General features: G+C 41.4%; 1 protein-coding gene across 2 annotated transcripts in view; it reads right to left on the bottom strand.

Annotated features, from left to right (window-relative positions):
• Positions 1–605: 605 nt before the first annotated feature.
• Positions 606–17751, bottom strand: part of tbx15 (T-box transcription factor 15) — a 58619-nt gene continuing 41473 nt past the window's right edge. For both annotated transcript variants that reach the window (XM_050049203.1, XM_050049204.1), the window contains exons 6-8: positions 17398–17462; positions 7403–7500; positions 606–2567 (exon numbers count right to left, since the gene is read on the bottom strand). In XM_050049203.1, the coding sequence (XP_049905160.1) occupies positions 1735–2567; positions 7403–7500; positions 17398–17462 (996 nt within the window). In that variant the 3' untranslated portion in view covers positions 606–1734. The remainder of the gene's footprint in view (positions 2568–7402; positions 7501–17397; positions 17463–17751) is intronic.

Here is a 17751-nt window from a genome sequence, read left to right as displayed (position 1 = left end):
TGATGAATATATCCCTCCAATGCGTAGTTTAGGCCCTTTTGGTTACTTCTCAATGACATCTGATCGTTATGTCCCCAAAAATCATCAATTGCCTCCTGCGAAATGCCGTGTACTGTGACACCTGCCATAGCGCTGGTCACTGAATGTTGATAGTTTGGGGTTGTTTGGGGGCGTGGCTTAGCCATAGGTCAATTATACGCAGAGGTCGCTTCCTCTCCAAAACAAATGGAACCAGTGATTTAAACTAGTGAAAACCCTGAATAAAGCAGTGTTACTGTTACAGTTCAGTGTTTTTCCTACACTGCTTGTTGTGGAGGGGCTTCTAACTATGGTGGCTGACGTGAAAATGTAAATTGCCTTATCCAAAACCAATGTTTGGTTTGTCTGTTCTGGGCTACTGTAGAAACATGGTGAACATGCCAATCTCCATAAACAAGGACCCGCTCCCTATGTAGTTATAAATGGCTCATTCTAAGGTAAAGAAAATGCAACACATTCTTATTTTCAGGTGATATATATCCCCCTAAATCATACACACTGGACCTTTAAATATCAAGTTTACCTTGATAACTTGTCACTAAGGAGAAGAAACAATCCAAACCAAGTACATGAATTAAAACGTTTATTGAGCTTTTTACGTGCTTGGCACCTGTATTTACATTTTTTCAAAATGCCTCAGAAAAGAATTACTTCCCATTTTTCACACATTTTTTTTTAACAGATTGTCCTGTAAAATTGTTATACTGCTCAGCACTTAAATACACATCTCTACAACACACCAAAACATACTTTAATTACTCTGTCTTGCTATTGCTTCTTTTATAACTTTTCACACAACAACTTTTAAGCTTATGTTATTGATTGCATTCGCCATCTTATATATATGCTAAAAAACATAATCCACTCAAAAATAGTGAAGCCATTCCAGTCTGTGAGGACGACGGGTTGATGCGTGGTGGAGTCCTGAACTCTCACATAAGCGCCTGCTGCTGGGAGTTTTCAGGATGAAGACAGAGTTCCTCAGTTCACCCGACCCGCAGTTCTTTGAATTACTGCATCCACGTGTTGCGCTCACCCCGCGGCGTCCAAATACTTAATCTCCTGCGTGTCTGGAGCAGCGAGTCGTTCAGTGATCTTGTCCAGTTGTCCCTTTCATTCCAGCCAACACTTCAGACTGTGATGGCGAACCACTGACCCCCCGACATTTCTGAAAACGAATCGGCACAAGTGCTGCGTGAAGTCAAAACTTCTGGATCACAGTGAAGATTCTTTGGTTGCATGATGTCATGACTGCATAGCCTTTGAGTCCCAATAAAAATCAAGAGTGAGTCACTTGAAAAGAGTGTTGCTACTATTGCACCATAACAGATTCACAACTGATAATCCCCTCTGAACCAGAGCATGTGGGCTCCTTCCTCCCCTTCTCGTTACAATCTGTTGTTCTTACTGTGTCAGAAACAGGAAGAGAGTCAGGCTGCTGTCCCAATTTTCACTTCATTAATACAAAGATAATTAAATAATAGTTTTGACTCCCTCTATAATGCTTCGTATGTGGCGGAGTGTCTTTAAAAACAAATGATGTCCTTTTCTGAAAGGTTTGTTTTGTACCTCGGTACGTTAACGCTTCGTGTGAAAACACCGGTTCAACATCAACACCAAACCGGGTTCATGGATGAGAGATTTGCTTTTCAGCTGAAAGACTTTAGAAACACGGAGGACTGCGAGTCCCAGTTTCTACACCATGTGCATAGACATCTGAGAGGAGGAGCCATATTGACGTCCATCGCAGGAGCTGCTGCCCTGCTGGCCACCACTGGTGTTGCTAATCATGTGCATAGTGTCCATACTTCCGTTGGACAGGTACTGGCGCTCAGCGAAGGCCCCGGCAGGAGACGAGGAGCAGAGCAAACCTCCCTGCGGCTTCTCGGGGCTGGCGGCCAGGCGAGGAGAGGTGGGGAAGTTGTATCCGTACAGGTTGTAAGGGTTGTGCAGGGAGAAAGCGTTGTAGGAGCCCTGCTGCACGTGGTGGTGGCTCCCGCTGAACATGTGGGCTGAGGAAGAGGAGGATCCGGATGAGGAGGAGGAGGCAGAGCTGGAGCTACCTCCGGCCTGCATCACATACTGAAGCTGCGAGGCCGGGAAGGAGCCGAGCTGACCGCCATAGGCGTCCATCTTGCCTCCAGTGCCGCTGCCACTACCACCGCCACTCAGGGAGGCGTGAGCGCTGCCCTGCATGCCAGCAGCAATCAAGGATGAAGTCCTCTGTGGCAGGAAGGATTCAGAGGGCTGACCAGAGGCCACAGCACCCCCTGCAGCCTGGAGGCGTCCGTAGGAACTATCAGCCAAGCCGCCGTAGCCCTGCAGGGCCGCCATGTTGCTGCGAGCGCAGGCCGGGTACTCGGACAGGCCCAAGTTGCAGAGCTGACTTTCCCTGCAGCCCACATTAAAGGTGTTGGGGGCGAGGTGGAAGGTCGGAGGGGAGCAGGAGGGAGACAGGAGATGAGCCGCACCAGAGGGGGAGGGGGTCCCTGTGCTGGAGGTGGTGGGAGAAGTTCCTGTGCTTCCACCTGGAAAACACACAGATACAGAAACAGTGAAATAAAGTGCTGTCAGGTGATTTTATCTCAGCAGCACTTTAATATAAAAATAAAAACAGTTCCAAGACAATTTGAGTTTGAATCAGTGCAGAAATACTCAACAAGTTTCACTAAGATTAAGAATCATGGATGAGGCATAAACGAGCGCAGCTGCTTTATTTGAGCTGGATGTAGTTTCTTCCTTGTGTGATTGATAATTGTATTTCCTGTCTGTTGTGATTTATTTCTACTTAAACTGTAACTGGTGTACTGTGTTGGCCAGCTGTCCTTTGGATAAGAGATTTCCATCTCAAGGGACTTCCTGCTTGAATAAAGGTTAAATCAAAGGGGGGAAAAAAAAGCCTCACACCTGTTATTGTGTTGTGGGGCTCTGTTCATTTTAGATCCAATTTTTAGGTGAGTAAATCAAAAGTTCCATCATGATATGATTTTTTATGGATTCTTGCAACACAATATTCGCTGATATCCAAAAATATATCACAATACGATTTCAATTTGTTTCAATTCAGGGGCCTGTAATCGACATGAGATGATATAATAATAATCATAATAATAAACTATTTATATAGTACCTTTCAACACACAGTTACAAAGTGCTTTACAAAACCAAATAAAAGACAAAGCAAATAAAACAAGATAAAAGAAAAGAAAAGATGCATCCGAGGATCTCAGGGTGCGAGAAGGAACATAGGGCAATGAAAGATCTGTTATGGAACTTGGAGCGAGGCCTCTCAGGGCTTTGTAAGTAGTTAATAAAATCCTAAAATTCTGAAAGCAACAGGTAACCAGTGTAGTGAAGCCAGGATTGGTGTGATGTGGTCATGTTTTCTAGTCTGAGTCAAGATTCTGGCAGCAGAGTTTTGGATGAGCTGGAGGCACAAGAGGAAATTTTTACTGATGCCAGAGAGCAAGCACCGACTGGTTATGAATGCATGAGACAATAACAGCAAATAATGGTTGTCTTTTCCTTGGCTGTTTACAATTATCTGCCTCTAGCACTGTTTGAATGTTTAGGAAGGGGTGTGCTTGGATGAAGTGGTGACACAGACCAATTGAATTTCAAAATAAAGGCGTATCTTCAAGCTGATATGTATCAGTGTTTTCACTTTGCATCTATGATACTGGATCATTGATTATTGAATTAATCGACATATCAATCCACATCCAGATATTGTTACACCCCTATAAATGATGCATAAAATTAGACATCAGCATTTATCATTTTTATGTTAGGGGCGGCAGTAGCTCAGTCCACAGGGACTTGGCTTTGGAACCGATTCAATTGATGTTCAGCTGTTCCAAATCCCAGTCATATTGTATTCAATTCAGTTGGGAACCGATTCAATTGACTTTGCAAAAACAACACAAACCAAAAATCGCAAGGAAAAAGCTTTTCTCACATTAAAAACAATTACAAAAAGCGGCCTCCAGCTGCTAAAATTCTTTCTGTATGATTGGGGCTGAAATTTTGTAACATTACTTTTGTTAAATGTTGCTGTTGTCCCTGGTTTTATATGAGTACAGAAAAAAACGTCTGCTAGCTGCTAGGCTAATTTATATAATGTAAAATGCCATAGACTTGTGCTAAAAACATTAGCATGTTGTATTTGTGGGGAAAATGTGTCCAGATAAAGACAAGTGTTTGTCTGTGAATGCTGTGAGTTATAGTGAAGCTGATTTGTCTACTTGTGTTTGAAACTGTCTCTATTAAGTCATGTTTAATGTGTGTTTAATGTGTGTTTTGAATCAACTAAACTTTACAGCACTTCACAGAAACCCCGCCGCTGACCAGTGTTCTGGAGGTGTAACTGCAGAGTGACACAGACACACCACCACACAAGTATAAATGCTCACAATGGCGTAAACCACATGTGTAGGCCATGGCGTAGGGTCTGACGCACAAGTATATGCCGCCATTAACAGTTGGTGCAGAGCAGGCACAAGAGCAGTGCCAGGCTCCCAATCTGGCATTTCCCAGGCAGTTAAAGGCGCAGCATGTGTCCCCGCCCTTAGTCTCTTACTGCCAGACCTCCACATCCTCTCTACCCTGTGGCAGTGCAGGAGAAATGTCTTCCACAGCAGGTTGGAATGTATTGTTGTAAAACACTAAATGGTAGTAATGTCCCTTTAAGACTGACTCTTGCCTAACTATATTCTCATATGAGCACAGAATGAACTGAGGAGTCCTCTTGAGGCACAATCAAAGTTTTTGTGATGATTCCTCATCATGTATCTTCTAGGTTTGAGCAGACAGCAGTGGCCAGTGGGAGCATGTCCCAGTGGTGCACATGAGTCAGACTAAGCTGCTTTATGAATTCACCTGTCGCCACTTTAATACACAACCTTGCTGATCCGCACGGACGTTTTAAATCTCCCCTCCTCAGACTAATTACAGGGCCTTACTCTTTGAAACGGCTGGATACGAGATCATGAAGCGAATCATAAAATTTATCGCTGGTATGTGGAGATAAATATGGATTCAGTTTTGACCATGTCTGGTCAACAGAGCCGCCCCACATCCCGAGTCCTTTCCTCAATAAAAAGCCACAGACTCTCAGAGTTTAGACATGTACTGTAGTGATTCAGCTGAAGGGGGGCTGGCACAAATTGTATCCACTAAGTCGAGCCTTTCAGAGTGAAATGATAGCTGTGGGATATCAATCGCATATTTCTCTATTAATGAGAATTTGGCCGGGGTTCATCTTGCTGTTGGAGAAATTCAGTTTGAACCCGGAATGAGGAGGAGGCATAACTAAATAATCCAGGACTTGCTTGGCTGGGGTTCTGATTTTGCACCATATGCCTTCGATAATATCACTGCAGCTCTGCTCTGCTCGAAGAGACGAGGGGGGAGGGAGGGAAATAAAGTAAAGGGGGGAAAGAGAGGGAGAGAATGCAAGGTATATGAGGAAAAAGAGAGAGAGAGGGACGATAGTTTGGTGATGTCATGTTTTCCTCTGGTTAGAGGGGCTCGAGGTGCTTCAGTGCCGAGGGGGAATAGTTGATTAGCTGAAGGGAAAAGGGTGTCTGGTGCCATAAGGGCAAAGGTGCACACACACACACACACACACAGTCATTGCACACGTACACCAGCGTCCTGTCAGGGTGACACAGGGTTCACTGGCGGTGCAACGACTTTGATTAAATCCTAATCACTTCGGAGGAGTTTAATGATAACAAACACATGTCCGCCTGCTCAGACAAAATACGGAGCGTCACGTCATGCTGACCTCCAGAGGTAACCGAGATAGGGCCTGCGAGGAAACAGAGTTGCTTTTAAAAGCGGCGTGGCCTCTGATACGAGCCACGATGACTAAGACCTTGTGCCTGAGCTGGAGCCGGGACAAAGGGAGGTGGCCCCGCTGACGCTGACTCGTGTCGCGGAGCCGTCCAAAAGCCACAGGGTTCGTTTAACGATTTTATTTTCAAGGGCTGCGCGCGATGTGAAAAGTTCAGCAGACGCCTGCCGAACCTGCCAGGGGAGCAGCGTATGGCCAAGCTCAAATGAAGGACAACCATAGCTGATGTAGTGTGTGGTGATATATGCAGGGAAAATATGCAGAAGGAGAGTTCAGGTTGGGACAGCACGTGCACCAAGGTCATGCTAATTACCACTGTGCACTACTTTCAGTTTTAGAGACAGGCACATAGGCAGCAATTGATTACTTTACATTGTTTTAAACTAAAAATAAAACACTGTATGTTGCGTAATTAGCACAAAATTTATGGTGATTTGTAAATTGTGATAATGAATCACGAGAAAAAATCTGCTGGGAGGATCCAAGGACAGAGGGTGCATATGTTGAATTTGAATTGGATATAATATTGTTGCCATTTTAACCCTTTGGCAATATGCTGAGTATTTCAATAACATATATTGCAATTTTCTCAACTGCAAATCATGTCCCCAGAGGAAAACTTTGTCAATGTCTGTTGTATCTAATGGACTGAGAAAGCAACTGTTTCTGACCCCAAACCCCTCCTTAAACCCTAATCCTAACTTTACTTAAGGGTATCAAAAGTTAAATTTGTATTTTCAATATCAATAATTCATATAATGAAATAATCAATACCCTATCTGTGTATAGTGATAATATGCTGTATCAGTTTTCCCCCACCTTTAACGATGGGTATGACGAGATACCACAGGAGTTCTCAAAGTGGTCGCCAAGGATTCAGATCACACGTTAAATGAGACATACTTTAGTTTGCCTCTTATCCCATACACTGGATGGGAGTCGTGGCTTTCAGAGATTAATTTCATAATATGTCAAGAGCAGATGGTGCTGATCTAACGGGGTTAGTGAGTTGATACGTGTCTGTTTGAGGAGAAAAAGGTCAGAGAGGTCATGTTCTATCAGGTGGTCAGGTGTTCGACCGTACGCAAAATCTACCATGCATTTACCTTGCATATCTTGGATCGTTTCTTTTGGGTGTCGTTCGGTGGAGGCCAAATCAACCACTTTGGATGTCAGTCCTTCAAAATAAAACAAGGGATTCTTTCTCGAGCCGCCAATTTGTGCGTATCTTTGACAGTAACACCAGCTTCATCCATCAAATCCATCAAAGTGGAGACACCGAGACCAGTCTGTATCTTAGGGTTTGTGACCGAGATTTTACGCATGAAAAAATATGTTTTGTCTTTTACTATTCTGCACTAAATATCTCTGTAAAAATCTCAAAGGAGGAAATTGAATTAGAAGTCGTCTAGTGAGGCTGAAGGGGGATTTTCAAGAAGAATATACGTCGTGGAGTTTGACATGTGGCTTTTCTCCCTCACAGAGAGAGAATATGGGTTCACACACCTTGCTGTTTCTGCATATTGGTGAAGTCTTCAAATGTAAGGGTCCTCACAGGAGGTCTCCAAAAAGCATAAGTCTCCATGATCGCCTCCAGGCCAGTTCTGACAAAGAGACACACAGAGACAGAGATTTCAGAACATGAGAAACAGCAGGATTGAAAAAGAAAGAGGAGAATGGGGCAATAAAGGCCTGTGTGTGTGTGTGTGTGTGTGTGTGTGTGTGTGTGTGTGTGTGTGTTGACCAGATGACACGAACACACAGAGACAAAAGGTTTGCTGCACAGTGAGATTGAGAGAGCAGATTTTAAGATTTTATTGCTTATTTTTTGAGCCTCACATGGTCAGGCTCTGGCTTATATCTGTGATCTGTAAATTCCCCACAAGCCTGATCACTTTCAGACAGAACCAGTCATTCCAAAATCTCTCCTTGTCACTACGACTGACCAGGACCTGTGGTGTCCAGGACCCTCAGCTGTGGAGATCAGAATCAAAATCAAAATCAGAAATACTCTATTGATCCTCGAGGGGAAATTATGAATTATGATCCTTAGTGGGGTTCATTGTATTTGTTTTATCATCTCATTTTTAAAATCTTTGTGCAATCTGGATCTTAGACATTAAAAGTCAGGAGCCAGACAAAACACCTTCAGTTTTCTCCTTAAGTATAACACATAATTTAGTTAAGACATAATTTTCCTTCGCTGAGGGACTTACTTAAGGGTGTTGCCCAGAATCCCTAAGAAGGTTTCCTTAGTAAAGAAAAAATGTTAAAGTATTTACTGCACTGAAGAGATTTTACAGTAGTAAAATACTACAGTTTTCTTGACAACCTTGTGCTTAAAGCTTGTGATACCTAAAGTCGTTTTTAGTGGTTTAACTAACTTTAAAGGATTTCTTGAGTATGAGACCAAGATATTGGAGAAAACTTTAAATACTTAGGTGAAAAGTTTATGAAAACCTGAAGGAAACAATGTGTTTTGTGCAACTGATTTTATAAGAAAGCCTTCACCTGGCACAGTAAATTGCCGTAGAAGTTCAGGCTAACCATGATTCACGTGAATTTGTAGGCAGCACAGATAACTGCAGGGAAATGAGGATTCAGAGGGATTATACCAAGAACCATCTGTGAAAAGCTCCACCCAAAACCTCCTCTGAGAAGTTCTACAGTGAACCCTTTTATTTTAATTTGTAATGGTTACACCCAGAACCCTCTCTGGGGGTTTTGTCCAGACCCTTTTCACCTTCTAATGGTGCTAACAAGAGCCCACCTAAGGGTTTTTACCCATCTATAATCCAAGGGTTTCATCTAGAACCCACCCAGGGGGTGGTACAGTGGTAATTTTCTACATTACTCATTGATTTCTCTCCCATTAATCATGGTTTTAATTGAACAGGTTAGCCTGGGGCCAAGGGAACCATGTCCAGAACATTTGGACTTCATGAGATTGAGACTGAGGCTGATGTAGTCCAGCACAACCCACAACACTGATGGTTACCAATCAGGTTTTAGGAGGTGGAGATTTTGTTGAATCATTGCTACTACAGCCTTTACTTTTCTAATGGTGCAGTAGGGTTGGGAACCAAAACTTCAAACCAAACTTGGGAACTTGTATTTGGTTCCAAATCAACACAAATATAAAAGCAAAGTACCTTTCGGCAGATCATGTGGTGTTGTATGACATTAAATGATGGTAAATATTTTAGCTATGGCAAAAAAGCTAAAATGAAATGAGTAGAGGGATTTCAGATGCATCTACATTTAAAAATACCATTTAAAACATGAGAGAACATTTGAATATTTGCTGTTGATCTTTCAACAGCTGTGCTTTCAACAATCCTTGAAGAACTCTTTCTTCCAAAAAGAGTTACAGAGAACCCTTGAAGAACGCTGTCTTTAAAATGAAGGGTTCTTTAGAAGCAGTTGGATCTGGGTAGAGCTTAGTCCTTCAGGAAGAGTCCTTTCAGAGTGGGATTTCTAACAAACGCAATACATTTTTTTTGCGCAGTTTGAACACTATAATATTTTGTGTTGACTTGTGTCATACACGTGTCAAATTGCTAAATTGATTAATTAACTTCTGCTGTTACATCCTCTGCTTCATACATGCCCGGAGAATCTCAATGCTGATTGGCTATCGTGGCGTGAATTGGTTGCTGAAGTTCAGATTTTTCAGCGTTCGTGGATAACAATGTGATGCGAAATCATGCTACTTGCTTCATTTGCACCACTTTGATTTTACATGTAATCTACCCACGCCAATTGTTTTATTTACGCCTAACATGAACACAACATAAGAGTGTTGAGCCAGGAATGTTTCTGCCAAAGCTTTATTGACATGAAAACTGCATCATTATATAATACCTGAAAACCCTGTGAAAAAACATTTCTTGTAATCATTTATGCAGTCCTGTAGATGGTGTCATTTGTATTCTGATGTCATTGTTTTGAGTCTCAAGATATGAGTCAGTTTTTTCCCTGTTATCCTCATTTAACCGTCATATACTTTCACATTTGTTTTTGAAAAACTGCCACGTGAATAAAAGCAGGAGAGATGGATATGAGTGAATAAAGAATAAGAGCAGATATATTGAAAGGATCAGTTGAGCTGAGAGGGGAAGTGATATTGGTTAATGTGTGTGTGAATGAGAGAAGGAGAGGTCGGCGGTAAATGAGCCAGACTGAATGAGAAGGAGTGAGAGGGAGGGAGAAACTGGAGTCCTGCTCGGAGGAAACTGGAGCCATTAAAAAGGAGCAGGTTTTTACTGTGCACATAAATCTGGGTGACGTTTCATCTTGAATCTGTACACAGTTCTCCTTCCTGCTTGATTTACTTCCCTGCACGCCGCTCGGCCCCCGTCCCAGGGAAGCCAGCACCCCGTCACTGCTCACCGTGTTATTTTAGGGCCACTAACTCCCTGGCCGTGGCAGCTCGTTAGTGCGCCATGCTAATCGGCCGGGCCCTCGCCATCACTGCGCTCATTCATCCAGTCACACTGCTGCGGGACCAAAACCCAACAAATGAGCTGTATCCCTCCGCTATAGGCCATAAAGCCCAGGCACCAGACACAACTGACGACACCACCATAACTTAGAGCTTCTATATTAAGATGCTATTAAGAGAGTCAGAAAAAGGAAAACAAGCTGGTGCTTAATTTGAGAATTAGCAGTGCAGGTTTACCCTTTATATTAATTCTGAATTTCCCCTCAGTGTGGAATGAGTTGGTAACGTTCCACAGAAAACAGGCTGCGTTCACACTGCAGCCACTTTACTGCTAAAAGAAAAGCATGTTAGCTTTTGTGATGACTGTTAATGTCGCTCATATCCGATACTAATATAAACCGAGTAACATTTAACAGACACGTGTGGCAGAGCAACAAAAACAAAAGATGTCACGCCTGTTTTTATGATTGTTTCCAACACTTTTAGTTGCAGCTGCTGCCTTCACCTTTGGCATTTTGAGTGAACGGTCTGCAAAAAGGGCAACTCAAGAAAGTCAAACTATTTTATTACAGGATGATACTTTTAAAGATTTCTTAACCATGATGCATTGCTTAATGGTAACTGAACAGGATTTTTTTTTTAATGTGCAAATGTAGTTTTCCCTTTCTTTATTTTTTGAATGAATTAAAGGTTCTGTATGCAACTTTCAGCAGCTAACTAGTATTTGTTATATAAAGATACGGTGGAGTGATGGCATCCTGAGCAGAGAGTGAAGTCGTGCTACCTTCGCGCTTCTCTTTTTGTTGGTACGGAAGACAATCAGGCTGCATGGGCATGTTGGTGCATGTGTCTATCCCACTGGCTGGCTTACGGCCATTGCATAGCGCCCATCCTCCAATTTTGCGTCGCTAACACCATTTGCTCTGTTAACACTGTTACCACTGTTAGCTACTACCTACCGGTTTAGCTACCTCCATGTTGAGAGCCGTGTGCAAAAAACCTGAATCGGACTCTGAATCATAGATACGCTCTTAATGTCTTATAGAAGTCCTTCAAAGAGACACTGTTCACTGCAGAGACTTAATCTACTGGATAATCTTATATTTATATGATATGATATCTAACGGCTTAGCGCCCCATGAATGGTGTCATCTTGTTATGTACTTAATGCAAAGTTACATACTTAGCGCAAAGCTCCGTAAGTTATCTTACAAAAGTAAAGTTATGTAGGTTAGGTTTAGTGAAGTAAAATTTTGTTGGTTAGGTTAAATAAAGTAAAGCTGCATAGGTTAGGTTTAGTAAAGTTACGTAAACAAGGTTTAGCAAAGTAAAGCTACGTAGATATGGTTAGCTAAAAAGTGGGTTTAGCAATGTAAGTTATATAGGTAAGGTTTAGTAAAGTTACGTAGGTTGGTCTTAGAAGAGTAAAGTTACGTAAATAAGTTTTAGCAAACTAAAGTTACATAGGTTGAGCTTAAAAGTAAAGCTTTGTAGATAAGGTTTAGTGAAGTACAGTTACGTAGGTTAGGTTAAGTAAAGTTACATAGGTTAGGTTTAGGAGAAGAATTTTACTTCCTGACGATGTACCTGATAATATCTCAAAGTTAACGTGGTTTCACAGGGGACATAAACACAGGGCTCCTGGGAGAAAGTCCTGTGTTTCCTACCTGCCTCCAAACATGGACTTTTGCTCTGCTAACTACGTCTGATCAAGTGATCGCAGTCTTCCAAATTATGAGTAACATACAAATTCTGATACATTACTTTTTGTAGGTATGCGTGTGTGCATGATAACAGGTTGGGCATCAAAATATTCATAATTGGTAACTAACGAGATTATTTGTTGCCATGGCAACAAGACAATTGTATTATATTGGAATTTCAATCTGTTAATCTGAGCTCACACTTTGTTACATAGTATGTATCTATTTCTGTAGTTCTAATTTTGACCTTTGACCTTTTTGATATCTGTCAGCATGTCCTTCACGATGACTGAGATGTGCGTAACGTGCACTGTTTTAACCACCAAACTGCACTTTAAATTTAAGTCAAGATACAAGGAAAGTCCAAACGTGACAGATATGTTGGAACGTTACAGGGAAAAGTGAATACAATGATCCGATCTGATCGACTGCTGAAGCCAAAAAAAGTCTTGGCTTTAAATGTTTCAGATACAGAATGAATGTGATGCCGTTAGACAGGGTGGAAAATGTCACTTTTTTACTGAAGGAAAATGAATAAAAACTGTATTTAATACCTCAATGTGTATCTACAGAAAGTGGCAGGAGCAAGTAAACTACTTGAAAGCCAGTTATGAAGTGAGAGTTCTTTCTTTTCCTTAATTTTTCTTTTTTTTTTTCAGCTGCAGCTCTTAGCTCCTGTCTGATCACATATCTTAACACAATAATTAGTGGACTACTTGTAATATTTACTAGTGTACACATGACATAAGAACTGAAGCTGATTCTATGGGATCCAGCAGCAGCAGTCAGAAAAATAACAAAGCAGGAAAGAAGCAGTAAAGTGACAGATAAGGGCAAAGACATGTCTCCTATTAAAACACCCTGATAAGGATTAGCAGGAAATCTGATTAAGCTTTCATGTGTCTTGATCTGTAAAATGTGCAAACAGAAGCAGTCCTATTTAAAATTGGCTGGAAAGTCTCAAACGTGACTTGTCCTCTTCCTCAATCAAATGAAAAAGCAAACGTTGGAGTGACTGCACACAGGAGCCAGTCACAAGTCAGACATTATTAACCCAACTAGCTGCACCTGACACTGATGCCAACATCCAGCCATCACCTCCACCACAAAGGCTCCACCCACATCAGAGATGAGGTTAGTCAGGCCTTGTCAGAACGTACACAGGTATATTTGAAAATGTAGATTTTCAGTGTGTTGTGGTCTTTTGTACACATGCAAACTTCTTTGAGGTCACTCAGAACTGACTTTTTGTAAAACTTCGTCCAGGGTGAAGATTTGTTATTGATGAGGAAGACTTCTTAATACTACAACAGATTTTTGGCTGATAGGTGAGTATACTGTGAAAAAGAGGTGCATGTACCCTCCACTACACTAATGGTGCAGTTATCTCCTTTGTGAGGCGTCACAAATGAAGCAACTTTTCATGCAATGGCGGACATGGCAAAAATAATTCTTGCTCTAACTTTGCTAACAGGACTTTTTACATGTTAACACATAAATGTACAGTTACTCTTTCACTATATTGAGGAACAGAGGTGTCAGAATATAATGCGGAGGTCAGTGCAGCCAGATAGCCTTCCAGTAACTAGGCTTCTGGTCGGCCATTTTCTTCTTCTTCTTTTTGCTACTGCATGGCTCTGGGGTTACGGCTATATTGACACCTGTTGATCTGGCATGCTGTTGTCAATTGGACTGAGATTGGATTTGACTGTGAAATCCTGTTTTCAAAAATACCCATGTCCATGTGGAGGAGTTGCTTTTTTTCTTGTTGATTTTAATTGTTTTAAATGTCCCTTTTTATTCAGCTTTTTTTCCTGATTTATTTTTAATACTACTCATTTTCTTTTCATCTACTGTGAAGCATGTAATATCACCTTTTTTGTGTATGTGCCATATAAATAAAAGTTTATTATTATCATTATTATTGTTATCTTTTTGTATATGTGCTATATAAATAAAAAATAAATAAAAATATATTAAATATATATATATATATATTGTTATTGTTGTTTTTTAAGCATTTATTTTTCTATGCCTTTCTCTCTCTTTTCTTCTTCTTTTCTCTATCATTTATGGATAGTGTACGATGTATTTGTTTGACTGTTTGTATGTTGATCAGGATATTGTACTGTGCTAATTGTCTAAAATGAAATAAATAATAAATGTAAAAAATGTAAATGAAATAATAATAATGATAGAACCTAAATATGAGGCTCTTCCCAGTAATTCAAGAGAGAGTTTGTGCCAAAATGTTACTGTCATCAGCAACGCTAAAAATCAGATCTGATCCACATGGACAGAATAAAAAAACTTCCAGCTGTGGTGTGAAATCTAATATTACAGTGTGCTGAGCTGAAACATACAGAATCTACAGTTACACAATATGTTGAGCAGACAGCCTCGTCCAGAGTTACTGACAGTATGTGACCAATTAAAATCCTAAATCACCATAATTAGCCAAAGCAGCAATATGAAGGTCAGAGGTCAGAGCTGCAGCTCGCTAACAATATTCATGAATGATCAAAGATGAAACGCAGCTCCGGTGACAGAAGCTGAGTTCTCACTCTGAAGTCTCTGAGGCTGCGACTTGAATCTGAACAAAACAAATCCCAAAAGGGCTGCATGCGGGGAAGGACTCACGAGCCGTACGTGAGGATAAATTCATTGTCTCTCCCTCCAGACAAATATCTCACTCTCCGTTATCTTTTCATCTGTAGCTTTTCTGCAATGAAATTCTAATGCCAGTTCATAAATCAAACAGTCTATTGTTTGAAAAACGAAAAAAGATGTCTCAAATATCTTTGTGCCAATAATGCGGACCAGATGGAGGGGGGGGGGCTGCTTTCATGTGCGGAGGGGTCTGGTGGTTTAGTGCACCCCCATTCCTTCCTCCTCTCCTCCACAAATGTTATATATGATAATTCAGAGACTGACAGACGGAGAAACGAATTAAGAGAAGAGAGACGGACAGAGAGAGAAAGGAAAGACAGAGAGGAAGAGAATGAGGAAGAGACAGCGAGGGCTTGTCTTTACCAACAAAATCAAACATGTAGTAATATCATAAGCTCACTAAAAAGGTGTGTGATGATCAGCAGCATTATTTATGATGCCATATTGTCAACAGCCAATAGGAACGCTCTCTCTGGGTGACATCAGCACACAGGTAGTGACAACACAGCTGGTGCAAACAGCGATGAGAGGGTCTGAACAGTCGGGTTGTGTTCATCACAGGAAACAGTGTAACACTCTGTCTGTCTTTGTCTTCATGGTGTGCGTGTATATGTGTGTGTGTGTGTTGCTTCCAGTGTTTCCATCCTGCTTCCATCCTGTTTGAGTTGTATAATGATTAATGCTGTATGACTTCCTGGTTTCATGGATTTGGTAATGTTATTGAAAACTTATTGAAAATGCATGTTTTTGAACAGTTACACACTTAATTTAGAGTTATTTGGACACCAGTAACACTTGTATTTTTGTGTTTTGTTCAATACGTTCTCACTCTGACCTCGTCACATATAGATGTTTGGTCATGGACTTTCCACGTCCACATACGACGTGCAAGGTACCCTAAGTGCGTTGGCTGTTGACGTTCTGGGATGCCATGTCAAGTTCTGCCTGTTACATGTATTGTCGTAAAAGTACACTTCCATTTTCGCAGGAAATTTACCGTTTGCATGCAGTCTCTTTCAAAATAAAAGCACTAGCTTTTTTATCCTCCAACAACTAACGCACAGAGTTGGGTTTAGGCAACAAAAGCATGTGATTAGGTTTAGGAAAAAAGAACAGGGTTTGGCTTTATAATCTTACAGGACGTGAGCACGGCTCTCCCGGGTGAAAGTCTGTGTTGGACCCATCCACCACCACTCCTGCCCGCCCTACTTGGACTTTCACCACCTCAACTTTCGCTCTTGTCCCGCTGCATTTCCCCCTGATGCCACTGAGCGCTCTTAAACTGGCCGCGTATCATGCCGATGTTAAAGGACGTTTTTATGTCAGTGTCTAACGCAGCAAGTCACTGCACTGCACAGGTGCTGGACTTTAACGACTTTGGAGCGAGACCAAGTTGTTTTGTTTCATTAAGAGTAAAAAAGTTGTAGAATACTATCATGTAAATATAAGGTATGATTGCGAAATTGGGGGACGGAGTGGTCTCGCCTTTAAGCTGCCATGGGAGGTAGTAACATGAAAAATGTCTATATAAACAGGACAGCCTGTAAGATGGGATCATGGGTGGCATGGGTGTGACATTTTGATGACATGTTATGGGTTTTACCCACCGTGGAAGATTTAAGAAGTAGCTCGTAGCAGTTAGCGGCTAACTCAAAGAAGAAAAACAGCGGTCATAATTATCTGAAACTTGAGAAAACAATGAGATTCAGTAGTTCCATACCCTCTGAGCAGAGGACCAGATCAGCTGCCACATAACAGAGACGGTAAATGATTGTTTTTGACACGTCAGTGCCACTGTTGTTGTTTATGAAGTTCCTCAGCAATTATGTTTTATGTCACACCAGAGGCCATCACGCCTCTTTCGTTTCCCCAACGCCGTGATGCAGTGTATAATCACACACTAGAGAAGAATGATGTTGCCGTCAACGGTTCTGTGTAGAAATGCAAAGGAGGCATGAAGAAGGGACTTTGTAGTGGTCCTATAGTGTGATCTGTGTAAAAAGGGGACACAGTGCAGAAAAAATATATAGCGAGGCGGGGAATTTGGGGTCGGCTTTTAATGGCGAGCATGTTAACAAACAGTAACCATGTCATCAGGGGGTGAAGGGGATGGTGGATGGTGCATCACCTAGGCGAGACGCCTGCCAAACTGCAGACCACTGTTTAAGATGAAAACAACTAAAATGGATGTTTTGTAGAAGGTCATCATAACTACGTTTCCAGCTGCTTTTTAGCCACCAAACGTGGGTGTTTTTTAGGGACCCATTGTTGTGTTTCCAGCTGGGGTAGCACCACCAACACCAGGTATTTTAAGCCAAAACATCATCTTTTCCTGACCATTACCAAGTGTTTTGTGCCTAAATCAACCAATACATTAATCGTGCACAACCAGTGTTTTTTTCCTTGCATTTTGAGCCTTCATGCACATTTTTGAGATAAATGATAGAAACAAAGAGAGAGGTACAGTGGTGATGAAGTGCCTCTCTGTCCGTCTGTGCTGCAGATTCAAAGTGTTTCTCTTGGCAACAGACAAAGCAGCTGTTTTATGGGGCAGCATATGGTGCTAAGTGCTATCTTCAGACCATTATTTTCATATTGAAGATCACACACAATAGAAATAATACAATAATAAATTTGAAACACTGTAACAGGCAGTGTTGTGTGTCTGTGATGCTATAACGTACCTGTTTCTGCCAGAGTCCCGGAATCCTTTGGCAAACGGGTTGCGGTCGATCTTTAGTCTGGTGATCTGCAGACGAGAAGGAGATTTTTTTGATTATCACAGCTTAAACTGAATCTGCAAAGCCTTTTCTACAACACTTAAATACGCCAACATGTCTGTGCTATTTTGCAATAAATTGTCCTAATAATAAAAGCTTATTAAAAGTCATCCTTTCACTCTGTTTTTTTTTTTGGCATGGTTACCACCATGCCATGTAGTATTGCCACTTAACTCAACCACTTTTTTGCAGGACAAGATGACACGAATTTTGCAGAGATTATTTGAATTTGTGTTCATTCTTGAAACTGCAAGATCT

The sequence above is a fragment of the Epinephelus moara genome, chromosome 7 (assembly GCF_006386435.1).
Source record: "Epinephelus moara isolate mb chromosome 7, YSFRI_EMoa_1.0, whole genome shotgun sequence".
In the NCBI taxonomy this organism is placed as follows: Eukaryota; Metazoa; Chordata; class Actinopteri; order Perciformes; family Serranidae; genus Epinephelus; species Epinephelus moara.
Note: the sequence above shows the minus strand (reverse complement) of the source record. Positions and strands in the feature narration are given on the sequence as shown.